Source organism: Endocarpon pusillum, assembly GCF_000464535.1.
Source record: "Endocarpon pusillum Z07020 unplaced genomic scaffold scaffold2335, whole genome shotgun sequence".
Classification (NCBI taxonomy): Eukaryota; Fungi; Ascomycota; class Eurotiomycetes; order Verrucariales; family Verrucariaceae; genus Endocarpon; species Endocarpon pusillum.
Genome location: NW_006916175.1, coordinates 30,988 through 56,165, shown reverse-complemented (window position 1 = coordinate 56,165; position 25,178 = coordinate 30,988). Strand labels below are relative to the sequence as shown.

The 25,178-nt window shown below is 52.0% G+C and overlaps 8 protein-coding genes across 8 annotated transcripts in view; 4 read left to right on the top strand and 4 right to left on the bottom strand.

Moving 5' to 3' along the window:
• Positions 1-36: 36 nt before the first annotated feature.
• EPUS_07482 (uncharacterized protein) lies at positions 37-5,529 on the top strand (the record flags this gene model as incomplete). Its single annotated transcript, XM_007803477.1, has 1 exon — positions 37-5,529. The coding sequence occupies one exon, from the start codon at positions 37-39 to the stop codon at positions 5,527-5,529; it is 5,493 nt and encodes a 1,830-aa protein (XP_007801668.1).
• Positions 5,530-6,776: 1,247 nt separating this feature from the next.
• EPUS_07481 (uncharacterized protein) lies at positions 6,777-8,470 on the bottom strand (the record flags this gene model as incomplete). The annotated part of the gene is made up of 2 exons (XM_007803476.1): positions 6,777-7,765; positions 7,816-8,470. The coding sequence occupies 2 exons, from the start codon at positions 8,468-8,470 to the stop codon at positions 6,777-6,779; spliced, it is 1,644 nt and encodes a 547-aa protein (XP_007801667.1).
• Positions 8,471-10,857: 2,387 nt separating this feature from the next.
• On the top strand, positions 10,858-13,755 carry EPUS_07480 (uncharacterized protein; the record flags this gene model as incomplete). Its single annotated transcript, XM_007803475.1, has 3 exons — positions 10,858-12,071; positions 12,125-12,493; positions 12,726-13,755. 3 exons carry the CDS (start codon positions 10,858-10,860, stop codon positions 13,753-13,755), a joined length of 2,613 nt encoding a protein of 870 aa, XP_007801666.1.
• A 423-nt stretch (positions 13,756-14,178) lies between these two features.
• On the bottom strand, positions 14,179-14,727 carry EPUS_07479 (uncharacterized protein; the record flags this gene model as incomplete). Its single annotated transcript, XM_007803474.1, has 1 exon — positions 14,179-14,727. The coding sequence occupies one exon, from the start codon at positions 14,725-14,727 to the stop codon at positions 14,179-14,181; it is 549 nt and encodes a 182-aa protein (XP_007801665.1).
• A 666-nt stretch (positions 14,728-15,393) lies between these two features.
• Positions 15,394-17,148, top strand: EPUS_07478 (uncharacterized protein; the record flags this gene model as incomplete). The annotated part of the gene is made up of 3 exons (XM_007803473.1): positions 15,394-15,410; positions 15,465-16,806; positions 16,966-17,148. The coding sequence occupies 3 exons, from the start codon at positions 15,394-15,396 to the stop codon at positions 17,146-17,148; spliced, it is 1,542 nt and encodes a 513-aa protein (XP_007801664.1).
• A 516-nt stretch (positions 17,149-17,664) lies between these two features.
• Positions 17,665-19,400, bottom strand: EPUS_07477 (T-complex protein 1 subunit alpha; the record flags this gene model as incomplete). Its single annotated transcript, XM_007803472.1, has 3 exons — positions 17,665-19,206; positions 19,257-19,342; positions 19,394-19,400. 3 exons carry the CDS (start codon positions 19,398-19,400, stop codon positions 17,665-17,667), a joined length of 1,635 nt encoding a protein of 544 aa, XP_007801663.1.
• Positions 19,401-21,850: 2,450 nt separating this feature from the next.
• On the top strand, positions 21,851-23,765 carry EPUS_07476 (proline-tRNA ligase C19C7.06; the record flags this gene model as incomplete). The annotated part of the gene is made up of 3 exons (XM_007803471.1): positions 21,851-22,231; positions 22,279-22,448; positions 22,496-23,765. The coding sequence occupies 3 exons, from the start codon at positions 21,851-21,853 to the stop codon at positions 23,763-23,765; spliced, it is 1,821 nt and encodes a 606-aa protein (XP_007801662.1).
• A 729-nt stretch (positions 23,766-24,494) lies between these two features.
• EPUS_07475 (uncharacterized protein) overlaps positions 24,495-25,178 on the bottom strand; it is a gene marked incomplete at both ends in the record, with an annotated part of 2,862 nt that continues 2,178 nt past the window's right edge. Inside the window, one exon of the mRNA XM_007803470.1 lies at positions 24,495-24,551. Within this exon, the coding sequence (XP_007801661.1) occupies positions 24,495-24,551 (57 nt within the window). The remainder of the gene's footprint in view (positions 24,552-25,178) is intronic.

Genomic DNA, 25,178 nt, shown 5'->3' with positions numbered 1-25,178 from the left:
GCGTGCTGTCTCATCGCAACTGTACTGTAGCTAGAGATGGCCTCTGCGAAACGGAAGAATGGCGTAGCTCCCTCCAAAAGTGGAGAAAATGGACCCAACAAGCGTCGTCGAGTCGACACCACGAAGCAGAAACGTCAGCCATTGAGCGAAAGGAATGCGAAGCTCGCTACTGTTGCGTCCGCATCCTCCAAGCTGTCCACCATCTCTGCAGTCACAGATGAGCCACCAGCATTCCCGCGAGGCGGTGCGGGAGTTTTGACACCATTAGAGAAAAAGCAGATTCGGGCAAAGGCGGACAGAGATGTCTTGATAGAACAAAAGAGGGCACAAGCCACGGATTTTTTCGATTTACAGGATCGTGACCAAAGCTTATTGAGCGAGGACGAGGAAAATGATATCCTGGGAGATGACAATAAAATCTTGAAGTCGAAGCCAAAGCAATCCTCCAAGAGACGAAAAGTGCAGGAAGCAGAGCTAGATCTGGCGCCTCGAATCGAAGGACTGAACTACAAAAGAATCGCTCCGGGCTCGCTTATTCTTGGTAGGGTTGCCAAAGTCAATCCCAAGGACCTAGCAGTCTCTCTTCCCAATAACCTGACCGGCTATGTTCCAATGACAGCAGTTTCTGAACGGCTTACTGCCAAGATTGAATCACTCGTGGCCAAAGATGTCGAGGAGGATGAGGAGAACAATGGATCTGCTGATGAAGAAGACGTTGTCGAGCTGAGCCAATACTTTCGTCCTGGTCAATGGGTCCGAGTTGCAGTGACCTCGACGGTAGAGGAGGCGCTTTCAACATCAAAGGCCAAGAAGCGTATTGAGCTTTCACTCGATCCAGTGTTGACGAATCGCGGGCTCGCTTGGAAAGACCTCGTCGCGAATTGCACGCTTCAAGCTTCAGTCAGTAGTATCGAAGACCACGGCGTCGTCGTAGACATTGGTTTATCTGATGCGGAGGCCAAAGGCTTCATACCCAGTCAAGAGTTGCATCATGGCTTGGAAATCTCCCAGATGAAACCTGGTATGGTTCTTCTCTGCCTTGTAAAGAGTCTCGCAGCAGGTGGACGCATCGTCAGACTGTCTACTCAACTTCAGAACTTCGGAAAGAAAACTACTTCGCACACACTGGGCACGGCCCCTAGTATCAATTCATTCTTACCAGGCACTTTGGTGGAGATCCTGCTGTCCAACGTTACCGCCGCGGGTCTTGCTGGTAAAGTCATGGGTCACTTAGATGTAACTTCCGATCTTGTCCAATCTGGTGCAAGGTCAGCTTGCTCCTCGCTTGAGAAGGTTTACACACCTGGGACGAAGATTGCAGGTCGCCTTATATGCACATTCCCGGTGTCCGATTCGAAGAAGCTCGGCTTTTCGGTCCTCGATCATGTTATACAAGCAGATACAAATATCCCTGAGGCTGACATGCAAAAGACTGCCAAGCACGCTTTGCATGTGTCGTCCGTCGTTAACGAAGCGAAGGTTGTTAGAGTTGAGCCTGGGCTTGGCGTGTACTTCACACTGGGATCTGAATCTTTAGAGGGATTTGCTCATATATCTAGATTGAGTGATTCCAAGCTCGATGCTCTTTCCGCCGACAGCGGACCATTTAAGATTGGAACGAAGCACAAGGCGCGTGTTTTGGACCACAATGCGGTGGACAACCTTTTTATCCTATCTTTGCAAGCGACCGTGATTCAACAGCCCTTTCTGCGAGTCGAAGATGTTAGCGTGGGCGAAGTGGTCAAGGGCAGGGTAGAAAAGCTCATCACCGACGAACATGGCTTGAAAGGCCTGATATTACACCTGGCTGAAGGTGTCACTGGTTTTGTCCCGAGAATTCATCTATCCGACACCCAACTGCATAACCCGGAGAAGAAATTCCGTGAAGGTACCACCGTCTCAGCCCGAGTTCTATCAACCGACGTTGTCAGGAGACAAGTGCGCTTGACACTGAAGAAGTCTCTTGTGAACAGCGACCTGAAACCTTGGACGGAGTACAGGCAGATAAGTGATGGAGCATATTCATTGGGAACCTTGGTCAAGGTGCTGCCAAACGGTGCCGTGGTACAATTCTACGGCTCTGTAAGGGGGTTTCTTCCTGTAGCGGAAATGAGCGAGGCATATATCAAGGATGCTACGCAGCACTTCCGTATTGGACAGGTGCTCAACGTTAATTGTTTGCATGTCGATGCTGAGCAATCGAAGTTGACGGTCTCTTGTAGAGACCCTTCAGCCACTCCACATCAACATTTCCATGCAGTAAGCCCTGGCAATGTCGTCAAGGGCACAGTCTTCGAGAAGTCAGAAGACGATTTACTGCTACGTCTAACAGATACAGATATCATTGCGCGATTGGAACTCGACCATATATCTGATGGATCGCTAAAGAAGCGACAAGCGGCTCTAAACAAAACAAGAGTTGGTCAGCAGCTCTCCGAGCTGCTTGTTCTAGAAGTACAGGCCAAGCGTCGGCTCGTCAGATTGTCTAACCGAGCTAGCTTGTTGAAAGCGTCTAAGGACGGCAGTCTCCTTCACGGATTCCAAGACGCCCGAGAAGGCAAGAAGGTAACGGGCTTTGTTTCTAACATTACCCCAGACGCTGTGTTTGTCTCTTTCGCCGCAGGTTTGACAGGATTTTTATCCAAGAGTCAAATACCAGCCGAATCACTTCAGCTTCCAGACTTTGGTCTCACGCGGTTGCAGACTGTTACATCGACAATTTCTTCTATCGATTATAAAGGTCCCCATCCACGATTCTGGCTCAGTCTCAAGGCTGAATCTGGGAAGAGTATCAAAGGAAATGGCACAGTAGAACAGACTCAGGCCCTGACTGATGTTGTTGACGGTAGCACGACTTCTATCGAAGACTTCAAGGTCGGCACGGTGACAAAGGCACGAATAACATCCGTGAAAGATACACAAGTCAACGTTGAGCTGGCGAAGAACGTGCTAGGTAGAATTGATGTATCCGAAATCTTCGATAAGTGGGAGGATATCAAAGACAGAAAAAAGCCTCTGCGAGTATTTTCGACGAAACAGGTGTTGCCTGTTCGAATACTAGGAGCGCACGATGCACGTAATCATCGATTTCTTCCCATCAGCCACCGTGCAGGCAAAAGGCCCCTTTTCGAGCTCTCGGCTAAGCCAACCTATGTGAACAGCAGTGATCCGGAAGTACTAACCCTCGACAAGGTTCAAGTAGGTTCTTTCTGGATAGCTTTTGTCAACAACATTGCTGAGAACTGTTTGTGGGTCAACATCTCACCAAATGTGCGAGGCAGAATTCGTGCCATTGATGTGTCGGACGATTTGTCCCTTGTGGCAGACCTGGAAGAAAATTTCCCGGTCGGCTCCGCTTTGAAGGTTCAAGTCATCTCTGTGGATGTTGAGAAGAATCATCTGGATTTGACTGCTAAAGCTAGTGGCGCTGCCAACCAAATAAGTCTGAAAGAGCTTTCGAGAGGCATGATTCTACCAGGTCGTGTCACAAAAACGTCGGATCGACAGGTCCTCGTCCAATTGAGCGACAGCATCGTAGGCGCGGTCAACCTCATTGACTTGTCAGATGACTACGCAAAAGCAAATCCTATGGTCTTCCAGAAGAATGACATTGTCCGTGTTTGCGTGGTGGAGGTTGACATACCAAACAAAAAGGTCCTCCTTTCACTTCGGCCGTCGAAGGTTCTGAGCTCCTCACTCCCTGTTGAAGATGCTGAGATCACCTCCCCACATCAATTGCATGTCAATGACGTGGTCAGGGGTTTCATCTGCAACGTTGCCGACACAGGTCTGTTCATAACACTGGGCCATGGGGTTACTGCTTTCGTACGGGTCTCCAATCTCTCTGACTCGTATATCAAAGAATGGAAAGATGAATTCCAGCGAGATCAGCTTGTGAGGGGCAAGATCATTTCTCTTGATGTTGAGACTGGCCAAGTTCAGATGAGCCTCAAGGAGTCAGTAATGAAATCGGATTACGTTGTTCCAACGACTTTTAACGACCTGAAAGTAGGGCAGATTGTGACGGGCAAGGTTGCTAAAGTGGAAGACTTTGGAGTGTTTATTGTTATTGATAATTCTGCTAATGTGCGCGGACTCTGTCATCGAAGCGAGATAGCCGAACAGCGGGTAGATGACGCTCGGAAACTATTCAGCGAAGGCGATTTGGTCAAGGCTAAAGTGTTGAGACTTGACCCTGAAACCCGAAGAATCAGCTTGGGACTGAAAGCGCGACATTTCATTGATGAAAAGGAGGAGCGACTTTCCAACAATGAGGACAGAGACACGTGGGATAAAACATCTCAGGCCGAAAATGAGTCGCCTAGGGAGGATGAAGATGGCGACAGCTCCACTGACGACAATGGAGGAGCCGGGCTTGACAACGAAATGTCAGATGACGACGAAGATATTCTCAACATCCAGCACAATGGGGACATAGATTCATCCGCGAGCGAAAATGACGACCAGTCTGAAACCGAAACAACTACCAAGTCCGGTCTGGTAGCGGGTCTCCAAATCGGTGGTTTCGACTGGCAAGGCCTGTCAGCTCTGCCGAATACCAAGAACAACTCGACGCCATCCTCAGACACCGAGCAACTCCATCCTAAGCACAAAAAGAAGCGCAAACCCACCATCCAAGCCGATCTAACCGGCGACCTCGATACCCACGGCCCACAATCCACAGACGACTACGAACGGCTCCTGCTCTCTGAGCCCGACTCCTCTCTCCTCTGGCTGCAGTACATGGCCTTCCACCTCGAGCTGGGTGAGATTGATACCGCCCGTGGTATCGCTCAACGCGCCCTCAAATCCATCAGCCCCCTCGGCGGACAATCCGAGTCCGAAAAGCTCAACATCTGGATCGCGCTACTCAACCTCGAAAACGCCTATGGCGACGACGATACCATCGAAACGACCTTCAAATCTGCCTGCCAAGTCAACGATGCGCAGGAGATCCACGAACGCCTTGCAAGCATCTACATCCAATCCGGCAAACATGACAAATCGGATCAACTTTTCCAGGTCATGCTCAAGAAATTCGGGTCTGCAGATCCGAAGGTCTGGCTCAATTACGCCGCTTTCCTGTTCGACACGCTGAGCGAGCCGGAGAGGGGCCGTGCGTTGCTAAGCCGAGCACTGCAGACTCTGCCGCCTACGACGCATGTAGACATTACGGCTAAGTTTGCGGCGTTGGAGTTTAGATCCTCTACGGGCCTGGCAGAGAGAGGTCGAACCATCTTCGAGGGCTTGTTGGATAGTTTTCCGAAGCGGGTGGATCTTTGGAACGTGCTGTTGGATTTGGAGATGAGGTATGGAGGAGATGACCAAAAGGGGCACGTGAGGAGGCTGTTTGAGAGGATTTTGGATGGCGACACCGCGGCGAAGAAGGCGAGGATTAAGAATAAGCAGGCCAAATTCTTTTTCAAGAGGTGGTTGGAGTTTGAGGAGAAAGAAGGGGACGAGAGGAGTGTGGAGGTGGTAAAGAAGAGGGCGGAGATATGGGTTCGGAGTCAGGGGCAGACAGGCTGAAATCAGACATCTAGAGGAGGGGAGTACCCCTTAGTAGGGTGGCAGGGAGGCGGTGATGTACTGCTCGATGGGAGGTGTGAGAGAGCACACATAGACATAGTTAAGGTGTCCCAAGCTTGTGGTCAGAACGGAGTCGACCACTCCCGAAGAAGGAAAAAAAGGATACCCAATAGACTGGTTGTCCCCGTTCTCCCCACACTGGATTCCATTCTTCCGCCGACCGATCACTGTTCCCTCTTGTCCCAAGCCCCATCCAACCCAACATCCTCATCCAATGCCAGTTACACAAGTGCCGATTATCGAGCTCTCTGCTCCGTCACACCAACGGCTTAGTCCTCCGGTCCTTATCTTCCCAACCGATGCCCTCACCCGATGGGAACGGCTCTAACGTGACCAACCGACTTACACAACACCCTCCCCATGGGCAACACGATCCATGGGAAGTGCGAGAAGCCTTAACTACATCCGAGTTAGTTAACTAGTTAGACTCTATTGCACATGTGGGGGGGGGGTAACTATTGCGCAAGTCAGTTAGTTAGTTAGTTAGTTATGTTACTATGACCTCAATCGAACTGACTGACGCCGTCTGAAAGACCGCGTGCGGATAGTCAGCCAATAAAAAAAAGCCAGAATCAGCAAGCCTTAACTATCTGCCACTCCTCCATCTCCTATATTTTTGCAGAGGTGCTTTTCAATCGACAAGCCCTGCAGCTCACACTTCTGCAGCTGCTGGCTAACTATGCTTTCGGTAAAACTTGTGTCATGCTGAGATTTGCTTTGCTCGCGGAATCTTTAGTGGCGCCATCATTGGTTTGGTTTGGCCCCCCTCCGTAGTTATTCGACGAGAGAGAATGAGAGAGGCTGAAGTGCGTTTACTACATTTGGGACTACTAGGCTCTGTGTAATCGGAGACACCGTCTCTTTTTAATGTTGTTGGTGGGGTGTGGCGTGCAGGTGCTGGTCATGAATGACATGAGAGGGGACGACAGGAATGATGTATACGGCAAGGGAAGGAGTAATTCAGTGTGAATAAGTATGTAAGACTGTACACTATGGGATATGCTACAACTGAAACCAGAGCGGCCAGGATGGTGTGTAGACTGGAGCAGAAGAATTTACCTCCCTTGAGTGGACCCTACCCCATCAAGGGGAGTAGGCAGCCCTCCAGAAGAGCATGCTGCAACAGTTCTTGCGCCGAATCGTGTTTCAAAACCACAACTATTAGAGCGTAGAAGCTGACGCAAAGCTTAAACAGCAGAACCCTTGCGCTCGATATCACCAACAATCTCCGGAGCAAGAGTACCCTCGGCGGTCAGTCCCATATCAGCAGCGAAAGTGGTATGTGGCTTCCATCTGGCCGAGGTACGTGGAGTAGTCTCCTCAAGCATGCGATCGACCTGCTCAAGCGACAAACCCTTGGTCTCCGGGATGAGGAAATAAGCGTAGATGAACGCGCAGGTGCAAAGGCTTCCCCACACAAAGAAGACTCGGGGGCCCAGATTGCCTTGATCGGTACCAACCATGTATGGGGTGATGACGGTAATAATGCAATTCCAGAGCCAGTTAGAGGCGGTGGAGAGCGCAACGCCCCGGGAGCGGATGGGCAGAGGGAAGATCTCGCCAATAACCACCCATGCGCCTGGGCCCCAGGTCGAGGCAAAGAAGAAGATGAAGATGCAAATAAACGCGATTTCGGCCCTGACGGTGGCGGGGTTGCTACCATCAACTGTACCGGCAATGGCGACGATGAACTGGCAGATCACCATACCAAGAGCACCCCACAGGAGAAGAGGGCGACGGCCGAATCTCTCAATGGTCCAGAAGGAGATGGGAGTTGAGCAGACGTTGACAAGCGTGGTGATGAGACTGATCAAGAAGGGGTTGTCGATGGTACCAAGAGTCTGGAAAAAGGTTGTGCCAAAGTAGAAGATGAAGTTTACACCGGTCCATTGCTGCATCATCTGCATAGAGGTACCCAAGATTGTGCGGCGCAAGTTGCTGTGTCCTTGCCAGAGAGATCCCTTGAAGCAATTGGCCCAGCTGGCAAAGTAGCTGCCCTGGGGAGTGACCTTGAGCTCGTATTCATGGTTGGCAATGATTTCAGCCAGTTCTTGTTGGATGTATTCAGAGTCGCGTGGTTGTCCACGGAGCCGGGCTAGGACCTCGGTAGCGCGAGGGATGTTGCCCCGTTTGACGAAGTAACGGGGAGACTCCGGAAGGAGGAACAGGCCGCCGGCTGGAGCCCGTTAGCAGTTTGATCAGAGATCTGACGGCGAAGCAACGTACCAAGAATGATCGCCCAGAGCATCTGGATTGCGATTGGAATGCGGTATGAGCCGGTATCATTGCGGTCCTCGGTTGCATAGTTGACGCACGAGGCCAGCAGAATACCAACAGTAATGCAGAATTGATAGCCAGACACAATTGCGCCTCGAACTCTTTTTGGAGAGATCTCGGACATGTAGAGGATAATGATGGCGGAGACGAAACCCACACCGAATCCCGCGATCAGGCGGCCCGCCACGATCAAGCCAAGACCAGTGCTAGAGGCTGTCTGAAGAATGACGCCAATGATGAAAACGCCACAGCCGAGAATGATGGTTGTTCTTCTACCGGTGAAATCGGCAACATCGCCCGCTACGATGGCGCCAAAGAAGGTGCCAGCGGATAGAATCGAGACAATCAAGGACGTGTTGGAAGCTGAAATAGCGAATTGGTCGGCAGTATCTGGGTTGTCGAGGAGAGTGGGGGATAGGCCTGTGTGGAGGGTAATGAAATATCTCATTCCCAAGACACCATTGATATAACCCGAGTCATACCCGAAGAAGATGCCACCAAATGCCGCGAATGCGCACATAAAGTAGGCCTTGACCGTCACCGGCGACTCGATGCGCGAGGTATCGGCGGTGGCCGCGAGGGCCCTCGATTTCTCGATAGACATGATGGCTAAGGCTCACAGAGCGTGACGGCTAGAGGGATGGTGTAGCAAAGAGAAGGGCAAGTTGGGAGCAAGACTTCGCTTCTGGTTGGGGGCGCGAACAAGAGCAATATGTAGGTTTCGCCTAGGGAGGGGACTCTCCATTCGCCCACAGCATGCACGATGTTACACTGTGGAGATGAGGGTTAGAAAATTGACATCTGCGTTCCCGGCCGACAAATTAGATGCTGCCCTGGCAATGGGTGTTATTCGTGTGGAGCTTGAAAATGCTATGAATGGTGGCAACTGGGGTAACCCAACCAACTCGCTGTAGTGGCGAGGAATTGTGGAGAAAGTGACCGGGGGGCCAGTGCCAATCGCCTGACTTGTTAACTGGATTGAGCTATAGTCCGCGGTTTGTTTCGACTCGTGATTTGGTCGAATCTGAGTCTCCATGGTAATCGCCACACATGGAAATGACATGTTTTAAGTTTGATTGGTGCAGGACAAGTGCTTATAGAGTAACGGACCCCACTGAAGACGGAGATCCTGACAGGTCCCAAAAATGGCGATCAGGGAGACACAAGCAGGAACACAGCGAAATAGCAGGGTTGTGAATGGTACATAGTCATCAGCAGAGAAAGGGAGCAGCTAGCATGGGTAGTCGCCGGGTCAGGTGCGTCTGGCATGCTGGGATGCTGGGATGCTGGGATGCTGGGATGCTGGGCTGCAGTGCATGAATTGTTCAGACTACTACGCATGAAGGTCAGTAACTGGGACGAGTACCAGACCAGACGAAGTACGGGTATAGCAGCTGATGGGAAGGGAGGGGGCAAAATCAAGGCCTGGAGAATACGGGTCAGGCGCATGTGACCGCAGAGTGCCTCCAGTAGTAGGAGCATAATTGTAATGCCCCGTAATACCCCGTATGACCTGTCTCGGTTGGTCCTTCAGCTGACCTACCGGTTTTCAAGAGGCCAAACACACTGCATCATTCTCCAGAATAGAGCAAGGAACCTTTTTCACCTCCTACGTAGTTGTTTGTTAGTGGCCATCTTTAAAGGTAGTCGTACAAGTACTACCGCGACTACCCTCTTTGGACTAAAATGGACCAATTGGGCTAGAATTGAGTTTAGGTGAGAAGCTTACATGCGGTGGAGCTACATAGTACGACTACCAACACTTCAAGATCCAACTCGGCATTGGCATACACTGCGGCAGTTATTTAAGGCTACCTTTATAAGGCTACCTTTAGCTGGAGTTCCTCCGGCACGTTTACGAGGGACATACTACGTAGTAATACGGGATATGGTTTTGTATGACAAGCACATGAATTAAAACCCCTTTCCCAGCCGCTGACGGGATGCATCCATTTCAGGGAGCAGCTCCGTTCCGAAGTTCTTCCAGCTGCGAGCCTCACCTCGTCCTTAAGGGGTTAGGGGCTTTCGTACTACGTAGTCGGAGCCGAAAGAATTGCAGCCTCTCAGCTAGTGTCGCCTTATCTTCTTCCCAATTCCGTCTTTTGGTTTCTGCCAAGCAAAACAGTCTAGCCGAAGGAAACTTAGCCGAGGTAAGCCAATCCTACTTGTAAATACGAAAGTAACACCGTTCTTACCCTAGCGGTGACCTCTACCGACTTCTTTGGGCTGTAGAGTACGACGACGACGACGACGAGGAGAGGCGGTGGAGAAGGAGGAGGAGGAGGAGGAGTAGTAGTAGCAAAAGGGCTCATATTGTGTATTCCAAATAAGATATGACAGAAAACAGAAGGTGGGATTGAGAAAAACGGCCCCATTCGGCTAAGGGTCAGGACTACAATGAACATCTGCAGCCCCGAGTGCTCTCAGTTGTATGTCATTGGGAGTCTTTCGATAACTTGAAATGAAACCTAATCTGGCTCAAATTTTAGACAGTACGGAGTATTCAAGATATATTGCAATTAGGGACCATTTTGAGTATGATGCTGCGCAGGGTTGATGATGGAAGGATGCTTGATCACGTGGCCAAACTAATCCTTAAATAGGGTCAGCTCTTCTTGAAATGATCGTCCAGAGTGAATGACACGCGAACAATACCTGTCAGTCTTGAATATTCCTATCAATGGTGAACCTGCTCTCCTGATGCTACCCCGAACAGCTCGCTGTATAGTTCTGTGTGTGTAAAGATAAAATAAATTAGAGCTCTCTTTGATACTATCCAAGGTTTCACGACTTGCCCTTCCGCTGCTGATTCCCTGCAAAAATGCCCCTGCCCCGCCGCCGCACGGCTACCCACCGATTTAGGCTGATCGCACCCAAAACTGGTATCTACAGCTACTACGTACACTATCACCACTACTACTCCACTCCCAGCGCCAGATTCTTCCCAGAGTCCATACGAATGCAGAGCTGTCGGACTCGTGGTTCCAGCAGATGGAATCAGACCTGAAGAGAGAGAGAAATCCGCCTGCCAACCCCATCGATACTTCCGCTCGACTACCCCAACTCACCTCCGCTTCCACCGCCAAAGGCAAGTCGAGAACCCGTGACAAAGAAGCCAATGCAACCGCAAAGAGAAGATGTGTGAGCACGGCCTGTATCGCCTGTCGAAAACGCAAATCCAAATGTGACGGACAACTACCCAAATGCGCCGCCTGCGCCTCAGTCTATCTCACCGAATGCGAGTATGCCCCGCACACCGATCATCGGAGGAAAGGTGTATATAAGAAGGACATCGACAGTCTCAAGACGAGAAACTCCACCCTTCAAACCCTGATACATGCCATTCTCAACTTCGATGAGGAGGACGTGCCCGAACTGGTGAGGCAGATAAGGAGCTGTGAAAATTTAGAGGACCTGGCCGAGTCCATTGTCGCCAAATCAAATGGCGCACTCGAGCAGGACCTGTCACCGGACTCACCCGTGTATGGCATGGACGTGGTTCCGGAAGTACGCCAATTCGAGACCGAGCTCTCCGGGAAGATGGGTGACCTGCGCGTCGAGGGTTCGGTCAAATTTATAGGTGGAACCTCGAACTTGATCTGGCTGCCGACTGAGCACGAAGTGGACGGAACCGCTTATTCAGGTGCTCGGAACCATCTTGCCACACCCAGTGAAGAAGCCATCCTATCTTGGACGTCGGTCACCAGGGACAAAGACCTGATCTCGCATCTGATCAATATGTATTTCTGCTGGCATTATGCCTACTTTACTACTCTGTCCAAACGGCTCTTCTTGCGCGATTTTTCTTCAGGCTGCTCGACGCAATACTGCTCCGCTCTGCTCGTCAACGTCATGTTGAGCTTAGGATGTCATTTTTCTACCAGGCCAGGAGCATACGCAAATCCTAATGACTCAGCAACAGCGGGCGACCACTTCTTTAAGGAAGCCAAGCGGCTGATGTACGAGAACGATGAATTTGCAATCACCAAAATCTGCACCGTTCAGGCGCTGGCTCTTATGTCTGTTCGAGAAGCGGGCTGTGGTCGAGAGGGCAAAGGCTGGGTGTATAGCGGCATGAGCTTCCGCATGGCCATGGACCTTGGCTTGGATGTAGATGCGCCTGATCTGAATCACGACTCGAAGCTCGATGACGAGGAAAAAGATGCTCGACGGATAACCTACTGGGGGTGCTTTCTGTTTGACAAGTATGGTGAAGAGATTTTGAATTTTTTTGGCGTAGGTTGCTGACTTGTCCTAGGTGTTGGTCAAATTACCTCGGACGACAACCGCAATTGCTCGTCACCAGCATTACCACACCCAAATTTGATGTATTCCCCGAAGAAGAGTCCGAACCATGGTCTCCATATACAGACTCCGGCTCTGTACAAGCCCACAAGCAGCCAGCAAGAACCCGAGCAGTTGCCCTGCAAATTTCCAAGCTATCCGAACTGTCCTCAGCTTTGCTGATTTCCTTCTACCACCCAACTCAGCTGGACAAGCCAGCCAGTAAACAGACGGAGCTCAAGAAGCTGAGCGAGCTCCATACCAGATTAGAAGCGTGGAAAAGAGACCTGCCGCATGAGATGGAGCCCCGAGACGGCCAACTACCTCAGGTTCTCCTCATGCAGTGAGTCCGCCTTCTCTTAGAACCTCGTCAACATCTTCCTCTGTTCCTGTCTTGTTCCCTCTCATGTTCTTGCCTTGCCCCTTGCGCCCTCTGCAGGGGTCAAGCCCCGCAAGGCCTGCAGAAACTGTTATACGACCATCTTGCCGCTTTTCATACCCATTCAAGGCTTCCAGTGTGTTGTGTTTCAATTAGTGTCCTGATGTATCCACTGAGTGCTGCTAATACACGACAGCATGTTTTTCCAACTGCTCTTTATCCATCTATATCGGCCATTCCTGAAATATAATCGCACTACATCACCACTGCCATCACATGTGTCGCCTAGAAAATACTGTACACAGGCTGCTGGAGCAATATCCAAGCTTCTTCGGCTGTATAAGCGTACTTATGGGTTGCGGCAGATTTGCAACATCGCTGTTTACATCGCACATTCAGCGTGCACAATCCACCTGCTGAACCTTCCGGACAAAAATGCCAAACGAGATATCATCCACGGAGTCAAGCATCTTGAAGAGATTGGTGAAATGTGGACATGTGCTCGTCGGACGCTTCGCATCCTGCGTATAATGGCCGAGAAATGGAAGACTGAACTACCTGAAGAGGCAGCTGCCACATTCTCTCGTACGGGAACAAGATGGGGTAGTGCTGAGCCCGCACAGTCCCCGACACTTTCTGATCAATCTCCCGGCCCATCAGTTCATCCCGTACCTGGTGCCATGGTGCGTCAGTCTTCCTTTGACCAGCAAGCGCCCATGCCTCCACAGGCTACTCCGACGATTCCTTATCTGCAGAACGGTTTCTTTGTGGCTCCGCCGCCCGGCGATCAAGACACCCGTCAACGCCGCCGCTCGTCTGGACACCACTCCCTTCCTCCTCGATCTGCGGCGGAATTAGGGCGTGCAAGCAATCGGGTCCGTCCTTCTATCGGTTTAACCAAGGCTCAACAAGACGCATGGAATGCGCACCAAGCAGCTCGTCTACAAGCCAACAACAATGCAAGCACCAGCACCAGCGTGTCCGGTACGCGATCCACCGACCCTACAGTACTCTTTGGTGGCGTTGCAAGCCTGGTAGAGGAGAGTCAAGAATGGTGGCTCAAAGATCAAGCCTCACTGGCGATGGGGTTTAACAACTGGAACGACCCTGTCAGTGGGCGCAGTGCACCGCAGCAGCCGTGGTCGATGCTTGGATATGATGTGCCGACCACAATGGATGATAACGATGGCAGTATATATGGGTATGGGATCAACGACTTCTCGTGATTTACCGGTCAGATCGGACATGGCAAACATCCCGATGCGCTGACGAGTCCGGGGGGGAACTTCAATAATAGATCTATCAGGACCATTAACCAGGCTGGTACGGCAGTAATGAGGTGAGACGAAATTCTTGAATATGATTCATTTACTGGGATGCTAGATGGGAAGATATCTGATTGACACTGTCAGCGTGCTGTATACATATATTCTGCTTCGGGTCCAATGCGAAAATGGTCTCAATGACATGTTTTTGGAAAGCAATACGCTGAAGCCATGACTAGCTGGGCCGATGGAGGTTGGCCTACCAAAGTCACAAATGCGTGCCAGATACAAATGAAGTATGTCGTATGTCTGGCAGGATAAGCATTCTCCTGTGCTTTACCTTTGGACCTAACGTTCACCAATCATACTCCAAAATACCCTCCTTCACCTTACCCTCTGACCACTATCTTCATCCTCAACCCTTTGTCTTCTCCCATCTCTTCCAAACCCCAGCAGCTCTCCTATCTTGCCTCGGGGTTTTGGGACAGGACACTCTCTGCTTCGTAATTCCATCGCGGCTTCTTCTTTCTTCATCCCTCGGAACAGCGCTCTCATGTCGTCGTTGTCGTCCTCCTCTTCTTCCTCACCAGCGATGGCATCGCCCTTGATAGACGGCCTGCCCACTGATGATGACTTTCCTCTTAGCTGGACGGTGCCGAGTAGAGACTTCAGTTCTCCATCTAAGCCTATCTGCGCGTTTTCTGGCCCAGTATCTGCGTCATATGCCTGTGTGTTGGCAACCCCAGCAGCGCCATCACTCCCCCTTCTTCTGCGCCTCTTTCCTACTACCTTGCCATCCTCATCGAGATAGCCCTTCCTCGGCGCGGGACAGGGGAAGATATGTGGGATGCCGACAATGATGAAGGAAGCGGCAAGGGTGGACGCGAAGAGGGTGGTTGTCGCTGACGAGCGGGGGTGCAGGTGTGGTGGCATGTCTCGCCTGCGGATCTCACCGCAGGGTTTGCACCGAGAGGTAGGTCTAGATACGCTGGGCAGCCGGGGACGGGTTGGATATTATTGGCGATGCATAGCAGAGCAGCGGTTGCTGGTTCGCAGCAAGTTAATGTCCACAGGAGGATCGTGCTGCCGAGTTTTGGAGGCGCACAATTGACTTGGGTGATGTAGCACCTAGAGGATGAGGTGTGGCGAAGCTGTCGAAGCTGTCGAAGCTGTCGAAGCCGCTTCTACCAGGGGGTTCTGTAGCAGAAGAGGCGCGGACGAAGCTTCCTTGGAGCTCACAGTCTGGACGAAATCTCAATCTCAATGTCAAGCTCAAGCTCAAGCTCAGAAGCTCGATGGCGGAATGACCATCTTATCTAATCTCTTGGCTTCAGGTACCATGCAACTTGAACTTGAGGCCGGCATCGCATCAATCTCAACGTCAACGTCAACGTCAACGTCGCATTTGGTCTGTTCCAAGGTGCCTACTCAGTATTCCAATCAACGTGTCCACCGTCTATATGCGACTGACTCCTTCACATCAGCCTGCGCAATACTAGGCTCCGCATCACTCCATCGCCATCTCCCTCTCGATCTCCCTTCGCGCATCAAATATCCAACCCTGCGCTGGACTGACTCTAGCACTCTTCCTCGCCCATCATGAGCGACCTAGACAAGTACGAGCTGTGAAATCCTTTCATCTCGCCCAGACACTGACCAGAGCACTACAGAGCAATAGCCCAACTCCGCGCCTGCCGCCCGATCCCCGAATCCCAAGTGCGAGAGCTCTGCTACAAAGCGCGCGAGCTGCTGATCGAAGAAGGCAATGTCGTCTCCGTCGACGCGCCCGTCACCATCTGCGGCGACATCCACGGCCAGTTTCACGACCTGATGGAGCTCTTCCGCGTGGGCGGTGACGTGCCGGACACGAATTACCTGTTCATGGGCGATTTCGTCGACCGCGGCTTCTACTCGCTCGAATCCTTCCTGTTGTTGCTTTGCCTGAAGGTGAGGTATCCCGACCGGATCACGCTGATTCGCGGGAATCATGAGTCGAGGCAGATAACGACGGTGTATGGCTTCTACGATGAGTGTATACGGAAATACGGGAGTGCGAATGTGTGGCGGTATTGCTGCGAGGTTTTCGACTACCTGGCTCTGGGGGCTCTAATCCTCGGCGCAACCACCGATCTCGCACCAACGTCTTCTGTCAGTCTGGAGGAATCGACCCAGTCAACTCTGCCAGCCGACGACGATGACATCGAAAGCGAAGTCCTCGACTCCCAAGGCCACGTCCAAGCCAAAACCATCCGCACCCCTCCACTCCGCGACCTCCCCTCAACCAGCACAAGCAATGGCCACATCTCCCCAGCTCCAGACCGCGACGCTCTCTCTCCCGCCGCCGAACGACCTCCATCTTCGTCCCTTCCCAACGCCTCCTCCCCCACCCTCGGCAGCACCCCCCAAGCCAGCACGTCGCAACAATCATCCTCCTCATCCTTCCCCATCCACCCGCCGTCTTCCACCGGCTCCATCCTCTGCGTGCACGGCGGCCTCTCCCCGCTGATCGACACGGTGGACAAAATCCGCCTCCTGGACCGCAAACAAGAAGTCCCCCACGAAGGCGCCATGTGCGACCTCCTCTGGTCCGACCCGGACGACATCGAAGGCTGGGGCCTCTCGCCGCGCGGGGCCGGCTTCCTCTTCGGCTCCGACATCGTCACGCACTTCAACCGCAAGAACGACCTCAGCCTGATCGCGCGCGCGCACCAGCTGGTCATGGAGGGCTACAAGGAGATGTTCGAGCGGCAGATCGTGACGGTGTGGAGCGCGCCCAACTACTGCTATCGCTGTGGCAACGTGGCCGCCATCCTGGAGATCGGCGAGGATGGCGCGAATGGCGGCGTGGTGGCCAGGAGCAATGGCGACGTCGGGAGGAGGTACGGGCTGGGTGAGGAACAGGTCCCGCATAGCAGTCTGCCGCCGCCCGGCAGGAGGTATCGCGTCTTTGAGGCGGCGCCGCAGGACAGCAGGGGCATGCCGGCGAAGAAACCGGTCGCGGAGTATTTCTTGGTATGTGGATTTTTTTTTCTTTTCTCTCTTCCTGTACTGGGTTGGTGGCCATGAAAGAGGACAACGTGGTCATCTCATCTGCTTTCCACCTTTCTCCAAGACTCAAAGAGGAAGGCTAGCTGACTTGAGTGACCTTGCGTGCAGTAAACCACCCCATAGAACGAAATTAGAAAGACAGCAAGCAAAATCCTACATATGTGCCATGTATCATTCCGCATTCGCCATGTATCAAGCCAGGAACGCGAACGTGGGACCGCAGATCCCCTGGCCCTCGAGACGTATTCCGCCATAAATACCAACACCTCGAGCTCGAACCCTCCCCCGAGGATTGTCCCGTCATGAGGCAACGCACCGAGGCCCCGAAGCAGAGAAGAACACCAATAAAAAATGCATGTATTCTGCGAAGATTGAACTTGGGAGTTTTCAACGCTCCCCCCACCCATGCGCCCCGTCCCGTCCCGTCCCGTCCCGTCCTATCCTATCTCAGCCCATGTATGTATGCTCTTGCATGCATGCATGCATGCCTTGAGGTTGGGCGCGGCTGGGAGGAATGGCGCAAAAAGACGAGTAGCTAATCTAAGGGAGGGAGAAAGGAGAAAGGAAAAGGGAAAGTAAGAAAAGGGAGAGTGGAAGATGAGAGGAGGACAGACTTGAACTCGGGGGCTGTTCATTAGGAGTGAGTGTAGGTACAAGCACCGAGGCAAAGCGCTCTTCACGAATATGGTGGTGGCTCAATAAGATGCTTTTGCAGCTAGGCAGTCGCCATTTTTGGTTGTCCAAGTTTAGACCGAAAAAAGGGGGGGTATATGTTTCGAATCCGCCAGAGCTGGCGCAAGGGGGAGAAAAAAGGAGTCAGATTCAATGCATATTCTCCTGGCCGTCGGCCGCCCTCTGCTCGGGATCCAACTTGATCAGCGTGTCGATGCGCATGATGGCAATGCACGCCTCGACCGCACTCTTCAGCTGCTTGACTTTACTCATACTCGGCTCCAACACGCCCATCTTGACCGCGTCCACGGTGCGTCCCTTGGACAGATCGAGCCCGTAATTCCGGTACGCCTTCCGCCTCGCCATCTCCTTGGCCTCCTCCTGCTGCGCCTCCACCCCGCCATCCTGAACCCGCTGCGCCAGCGCATGTCGCACGCGCAGCTGGGCCACGAGCTCGCTGCTATCCTTGGCCGCGTTGACGGCCAGGGTTTTCGGTACGATGAGCAACGACTGGGCGAACTCGCCGATGGCGAGCTGTTCGCGCGAGCCGACGGTGACGGCGAATTCTTCGAGGTAGATGTGCAGCGCTGTTTCGACGGCGCCGCCGCCGGGGACGATGCTGCCGCTTTCCAGGGTGCGTTTCACGGCCGACAAGGAATCGTGCATCGAGCGCTCCATCTCGTCGAGCTGGTAGTCGTTGCTTCCTCGTAACACGATCGAGGCCGAGGAGAAGGATCTGGTTCCCTTGACGAGGATGCACTCGTCGTCTGAGATGCGGGTCTGCACGACTTCGTCGGCGTTGCCGAGGGAGGAGGGTTCGAACTTCTCGTCGCCGTTGAGGTCGGAGAGGCTGGAGATGAGGCTTGCGCCGGTGGCTTTGGCGATGCGGCGGAGGTCTTCCTTTTTGCACCGGCGCACCGCCATGGCGCCTTTCTCCACAAAGAGTTTTAGTACTAGGTCGTCGATGCCCTTGGTGGTCATGACAACGTTGGCACCGGCCTTCAGAATCATCTCTACTCTTTCTAGCACCATGCCGGCCTCGCGTTCTCGGATCTTCTCAAGTTGAGTAGGGTCTTCGACGGTGATTTGCACGCCGAGTTTCATGCGTTCCTTCTGTAGATTCATGTCTAGACAAGCTATTTTGGCGTCTACTATTCGGGTTTTCATGGCTTGCGAGGCCACTGTACAGTTTAATGCGTAACCTTTGACAAGCATCGACTCGGTCGATGATTTACCATGGGCCTTGAGAATGTTGACCGCTTTCACCGGGTACTTTGTTTCGTTCCTGGCGCTGTTGACCGACTTGACGGCTTGGATTGCGTCTACAGCCATGTTGGCAAAGAAGTCGGCATCTGAACCGATGATCTTGCTGGACATTGAGGTTTTGGCTATATTGATCAAGCTTTCTCTGCCCAGCACCTCGACTTTGGTGCTTATGTTCTCGTTCATGTACTTGACTGCTTCCCGTAGCGCTAATCGATAGCCTGTTATGATGGTGGTGGGATGGATTCGATTCTTGACCAGTTCGTTGGCTCGACGGAGGAGCTCGGCGGCGATCAGGACGACGGAGGTGGTCCCATCACCGACTTCCTTATCTTGTTGAGCAGCCAAGTCAACAAGGATCTTGCCGGCTGGATGTTCCACGTCGAGGAGGGAGAGTATGGTAGCCCCATCGTTAGTAACGGTAACGTCCTGTGCGAGATTAGCAAGCCATCATGATCCTAGCATCACACGCAGCGTACGCCTATATCGTCCACCATCATCTTGTCGAGACCTGACGGCCCAAAGGAAGTTTTGACAACATTTGCAATGGCTTGTGTTGCAAGAACTGTACTTCTGTTAGCGGTGATGCGTTTCATTTTCATTTCGAAACGGGGACGTGCCATTCTGATCTCGAATATCTGCGCCGCTGATCTTCTGTCCTCCCAAAACTAACATCTCGGATTAGCAGTGTCCGGGACGCGCCGAAGCGATGGCTCCTTACACAGTGTCCCAGCATTTCGAGGGGTTTCGAAGATGCCCGCCATCCTGTACTGAGGCCCTCAAGGGCCGGCGACAATCTTGGAGTAGACGCTGGCGCAAGGATTTGGAAATTGTAGAAGACTGGATGCCAACCACTCACTTGGAAGGAATCGTTCCAGGGGTGGGCCAGGGGTGCTCTTACACAGGAATTTCTAGGATAGAGTATGTAGAGACCGCATTGTAAGCTTTAAGAATTTCACAAAAAAGTTTCGGGAGGCTGCGAATGCACAGACCAACCAGGCACATTTAGCGTTGCGGGGACGAGGCCCATACTACTACTGTACAAGGCATAAGTATTCGTAGCACGGCGCTAGTATTTTGGCACCCAAACAGGCTCTGAACGAAGCAGCTAAGCTTGAACAGTTAGGCGGTATTGCTGTGGCCAATCGATACGAACAATCGTCCAAGCTTCTAGACACTGATGTGGACGCTGTATCCGAACTAGTTACTACTAACGCCATGCTACGATCAATTATGCCCTCTACCGTAGTATGTAGACAGAATTGGTGGCCGTCTGGGCAGAATCAAAAGCGTCATAATGATTGGGCTATTCGAGCCCAACTCTTACGCCTAGATAGTCCCATTTCTTATGACAGATATACAGGAGCCAAGATGGCCACCAATTCTGTCTGTGGGCCTCGGAAGCCTCAAGCTCAGGTCTTATAAAAATAAGACGAAACGACAGCGAGAAAACCTTTTCATGTCTGACCGTTTATGACCACTACGGTGTGTCTTACTACGTAGCAGTAGTAGGCTGTCCTGTCCTATCTTGTCTCATGCATATCTCTCTAATCCTGTTCAGATCTGCATCCCTAGTCCGGGGGCGTGTCCTAGTGCCGTAATATTACATACGTACGCGATTAGAGTTCGTTATACTCGATTTATACCCCTTCCGAAATAGATAAAAGCCACCTATGAGAATCGGTATAAAGCTACTGAGCGTCAGCGATGAATTCGACCTAGGACTTACAAATGCCCCACGGAAAGTTGCATGCGAAACAGCTCTAGCATTACACAGAGATGGTGACCCCGGTTTTGGTCTTACGCGTGCAGGAGGTGAGTGGAGGGAAGTCGACTTCTAGGATGGGCCCAGAAGAGGTAGAGAGGACGCGGGAGGGGAGGAAGAAGAGGTGGCTGAGCAAAAGGGTGACAAATTGCATTTATCTCTAGGTGGGTAGAAGTTCGTGATGGTGTGGGAGAGAGAGCGTGATTGAGAGGGTGAGAAAATTGTCGTAACACGCCAAGATGCCTGCTGACGAAGCCTGCGAAATAGCCTGTTGGTAGGTAACTACATAGTAGTGGGATTCTGGATATGAGATCCGAGTCCAGCGATTAGGTTGGAATTTCCCTTTGGGCTGAGTTGGATATTGCCCATTGCTGCAATGGCTCGAAACTAGAACAAGTCAATAGTCCATAGATTGCTAAAACGTAAGCTGAGGAGTCTATCTACAGTGCGGCCAGCGCTCTACTCTATATACTCCTCCATCGAACACAAGGGGTGCTACTAGTTAACCTGCGCGGAGGATCCGACGGAGTATCTGCAGGGCCAGAAGCGGTAGCTTCCCTCTGGAGGAAATTGTACTTCCCTAAAGGGGTCGTATCAATCTCCTGTTCCATATAGAAGAATAGAAGAATAGAAGAATAGAAGAATAGAAGAATAGAAGAATAGAAGAATAGAAGAATAGAAGAATAGAAGAATAGAAGAATAGAAGAATAGAAGAATAGAAGAATAGAAGAATAGAAGAATAGAAGAATAGAAGAATAGAAGAATAGAAGAATAGAAGAATAGAAGAATAGAAGAATAGAAGAATAGAAGAATAGAAGAATAGAAGAATAGAAGAATAGAAGAATAGAAGAATAGAAGAATAGAAGGATAGGAGGATAGGAGGATAGGAGGATCATCCTGTACGCTTTTTCTGCGTATTCTGCGTGCGAATTCTGTGCTCTCTTTCTGCGCATTCAGATTTTGATGGGGTACGGCTTGACAAGATTCTAAAGCCTTAGCCCACTAAAGCACTACTTATTTACCAACTAATCACAAGAAGGCAGAAAGAGGGGGAACATTGACCAATTAGAACGCTGATCATCCGGGCCGCAGATTTAAGCTTACAGCACTTTGCAACCAATTGATCGAGCTTGGCGGTGTACACCAGGTCTCACCCAGCCTCTACATCTGGGGTCAGAGTCACAAACAATTCATAGTCTCTCCACCTCTGCGCAATTACGGTCGCGGAGTCGGTCACTCGAAGAGGGTACGTCTTCCAAGGATCGACTACAACCTGTCACAAACCTCCTCAGAGCTGCGAACTCTACAATGGCGTCCACTGGGGCCGACAAGATTGGAGAGGACGCCCAAGCCAAGCCCGAATCGATCACCAAGAACGAGCTTCCAGACAGAAGCGACGTCCCTGACGAAGCTGGTGCGAATGGGGAGCTCTCCAAGAATGCTGCCAAAAAGGCTGCGAAGCGGGACAAGCAAGCCGCAGACAAAGCTTCCAAATCCAAAGACAAGCCAATCGGCACGGCAGAAGCAAAGCTGCCCACGAGCAAAGCTGCTAAGAAGAAGACCGAAGACACACCTCTGATCGGAATCGACGTGGCCAAAGAGGAGGATTTCTCTGGCTGGTACCAACAGGTTCTCACCAAGGGCGACATGCTCGATTACTACGATGTATCTGGGTGCTACATTCTTAAGGTCAGCCGACCGCCAGTCGATGTTTTCCTCCCTTCTGACCTTCACAGCCTGCGTCTTACTTCATATGGGAGCAAGTACAAGAATGGTTCAACATCAAGATCAAGAAAATGGGTGTCAAGAACTGCGCGTTCCCACTGTTCGTTTCTGAAGACGTCCTCAACAGAGAGAAAGCACATATTGAGGGTTTCGCCGCTGAAGTTGCTTGGGTCACCCATGCGTAAGAGATGCAATTGAAAGTCTTAGCGGACACTAATGGTATTGCAGCGGCAAAACCAAACTCGACAAGAAAATCGCCATTCGCCCTACCTCCGAAACCGTTATGTACCCTTATTATGCCAAATGGATCCGCAGTCACCGAGATCTCCCGCTCAAGCTCAATCAATGGAACTCGGTGGTACGGTGGGAGTTCAAGAATCCTCAGCCATTCCTCCGGACTCGAGAATTCCTCTGGCAAGAAGGTCATACTGCGCATTTGACGGAGACCGAGGCGGACAAGGAGGTGCTCGAGATCTTGGAGCACTACGCGGGGGTGTATGAGCAACTGCTTGCCGTACCTGTCATTCGTGGTCGCAAGACCGAGAAGGAGAAGTTTGCTGGCGGTCTCTACACCACCACCGTCGAAGGATACATTCCATCTACCGGTCGAGGCATTCAAGGGGGCACATCACATTGTCTTGGCCAGAACTTTAGCAAAATGTTTGGTATCACCGTTGAAGACCCTTCAGCCCAGCCAGGCGAGAAGAAAGAACCCCTATTTGTCTGGCAAAATTCATGGGGACTTTCCACCCGAGTGATCGGTGTGATGGTAATGATCCACGGGGACAACCGCGGACTTGTGCTCCCTCCACGAGTAGCCGAACTGCAAACCATCATCGTTCCTGTGGGAATCACCAAATCTACCACTTCGGACGAGCGAAATGGGCTGTACAAAGAAATCGAAGGACTGGTCGAAATCCTGCGAGCGGCTGGTATCCGAGCCGAGGCAGATTTCCGAGACAAACCCCCGGGCTGGAAATTCAATGACTGGGAACAGCGAGGCGTGCCTTTGAGGCTCGAATTTGGCACAAAAGAATCGAGAGGTCATTTTGTCACGGCTTCACGGAGAGACATCGTTGGGAAGGATGGCAAAGGCAAATCGGAGATGCCCATCACGGAGCTTAAGACTGCCGTGCCAGCGCTCCTTGAGACGATGCAGAAAGATCTGTATGATCGAGCAGACGAGAAGTTCAAGTCCCATGTCAAGAAGATCACTAGTTGGAACGACTTTGTTCCTGCTCTGAATGACAAGAATGTGTGCTTGATTGCGCACTGTCTGACGGAGCAATGCGAAGACGAGATCAAAGATATGAGTGCCAGAACAGCAGAAGAGCAGTCAGGAGAGGCCCAGGATGCCAAGGCTCCCAGTATGGGGGCAAAGAGTCTCTGCATTCCCTTCGACCAGCCCGACGGTGTTGAGAAAGGGGTAACGAGTTGTACGAACCCCAACTGCATGAACAAGGCGGAACAGTGGTGCTTGTTCGGACGATCGTATTAGTTCGGATGTGGATTGATGAGGCAGTGTGGACGACTGACTCGGAGCGGGCTCGAAGAGAACCCGAAGAGGATGTGCCCTCTCTTCGCTCTTCGAGGTTGACGATACTGCTGATGACGAATGAGCTGCATGATGATGCATGGGGGGAGGGGCGCACGAACTGGATGCTGGATGGTGGATGGTGGATGGTGGATGGTGGATGGTAGTGAGATAGACACTTGCCAAAGCACTCGGAATGCTGAACGAGAGACTCGACGTGCTTGATGTGCTTGATGTGCTTGATTTCCCTTGCCAAGGGTGTTAACCATAACCATATAACCCGTACAACCATAAAACCACAGCGCAGGCGTGGATGTTAGCCTATATCCCTTTGACCCGGCTCTGACCGACAGCACACATCATAGCACACTAACAACACACACGACAACACACACGACAACACACATGACACCAAGACACAATCTGTCTCTCTGTCTGCTCTGTCTGCAGCCTGTTCCGTGCTGCGTGTCATGCTCTGTAGACGGCCTGGAGGCCCATTTCCTGCAGCTCGAGCTTTCTTATCACCCCACGCCACTAGAGGCTTACATACAGCAGCTTGCAGCCCGCAGCCCGCAGCTTACACCTTGCAGCAGCATCCCGCCCCGCCGTCGATTGATTCGCGCGATAGGGTTCGCCATTCTCACTCGCTAGTCACCAGCCCCGTCCGGCTTCAAGGCGCCCGTCGAGCTTCGCTCAAAATGACGACCTCGCCCTCCGCAGCAATGGAGATGATGATACTCCATACACAGTCTGCTTCTACTGTCAGTCGACGTAAAGTGAAGTGGAAACCTTCAATTGATGACTTAGGTAATCTGGCCCCTGGCACCGAGATTGTCAATTGACTGTCAATTGATCCTCGACTGTGACTGCGATGGTGCATCGTCATGTCAAACTCCCCAGTCATCTCTATATTTCTCCCCCTTCTCCCCCCAGCGCTCCGTTCTCCCCGTCTACCTACCTCTCGCTGAGTCCTCTGACCTACACACTGCCTGGCGCGTTGCTGAATGAGACGTCCAACGGCGCCATCGCTGTGACCCATCGCATACCAGGCTTCAGGACTTCTGCCTGTACGTCTAACCGCTACCACCTGAACTTCTACGCTGGCAAACCTCCTATACCCTTGAAAAATCCCGTCTACAGAGCAGCTAAAGAAAAAGCAACAGCGTTCCTCCATTCTCTGCGCGCCAATCTCGCCCTCGCAACCGCGCTCGATCCCCTCTACTCCTCCCCCGCCTCGTCCTGCCGGACTCCTTCCAACCAAAAACCAACCCCACCCCCACCACGGCATCCCCACCCGAAACCTCCCTCCAACCACCACCACCGCCGCCACAGGAAGAACCATCCCCCACACCCACCGCCGACGACCCCCTCTCCCCC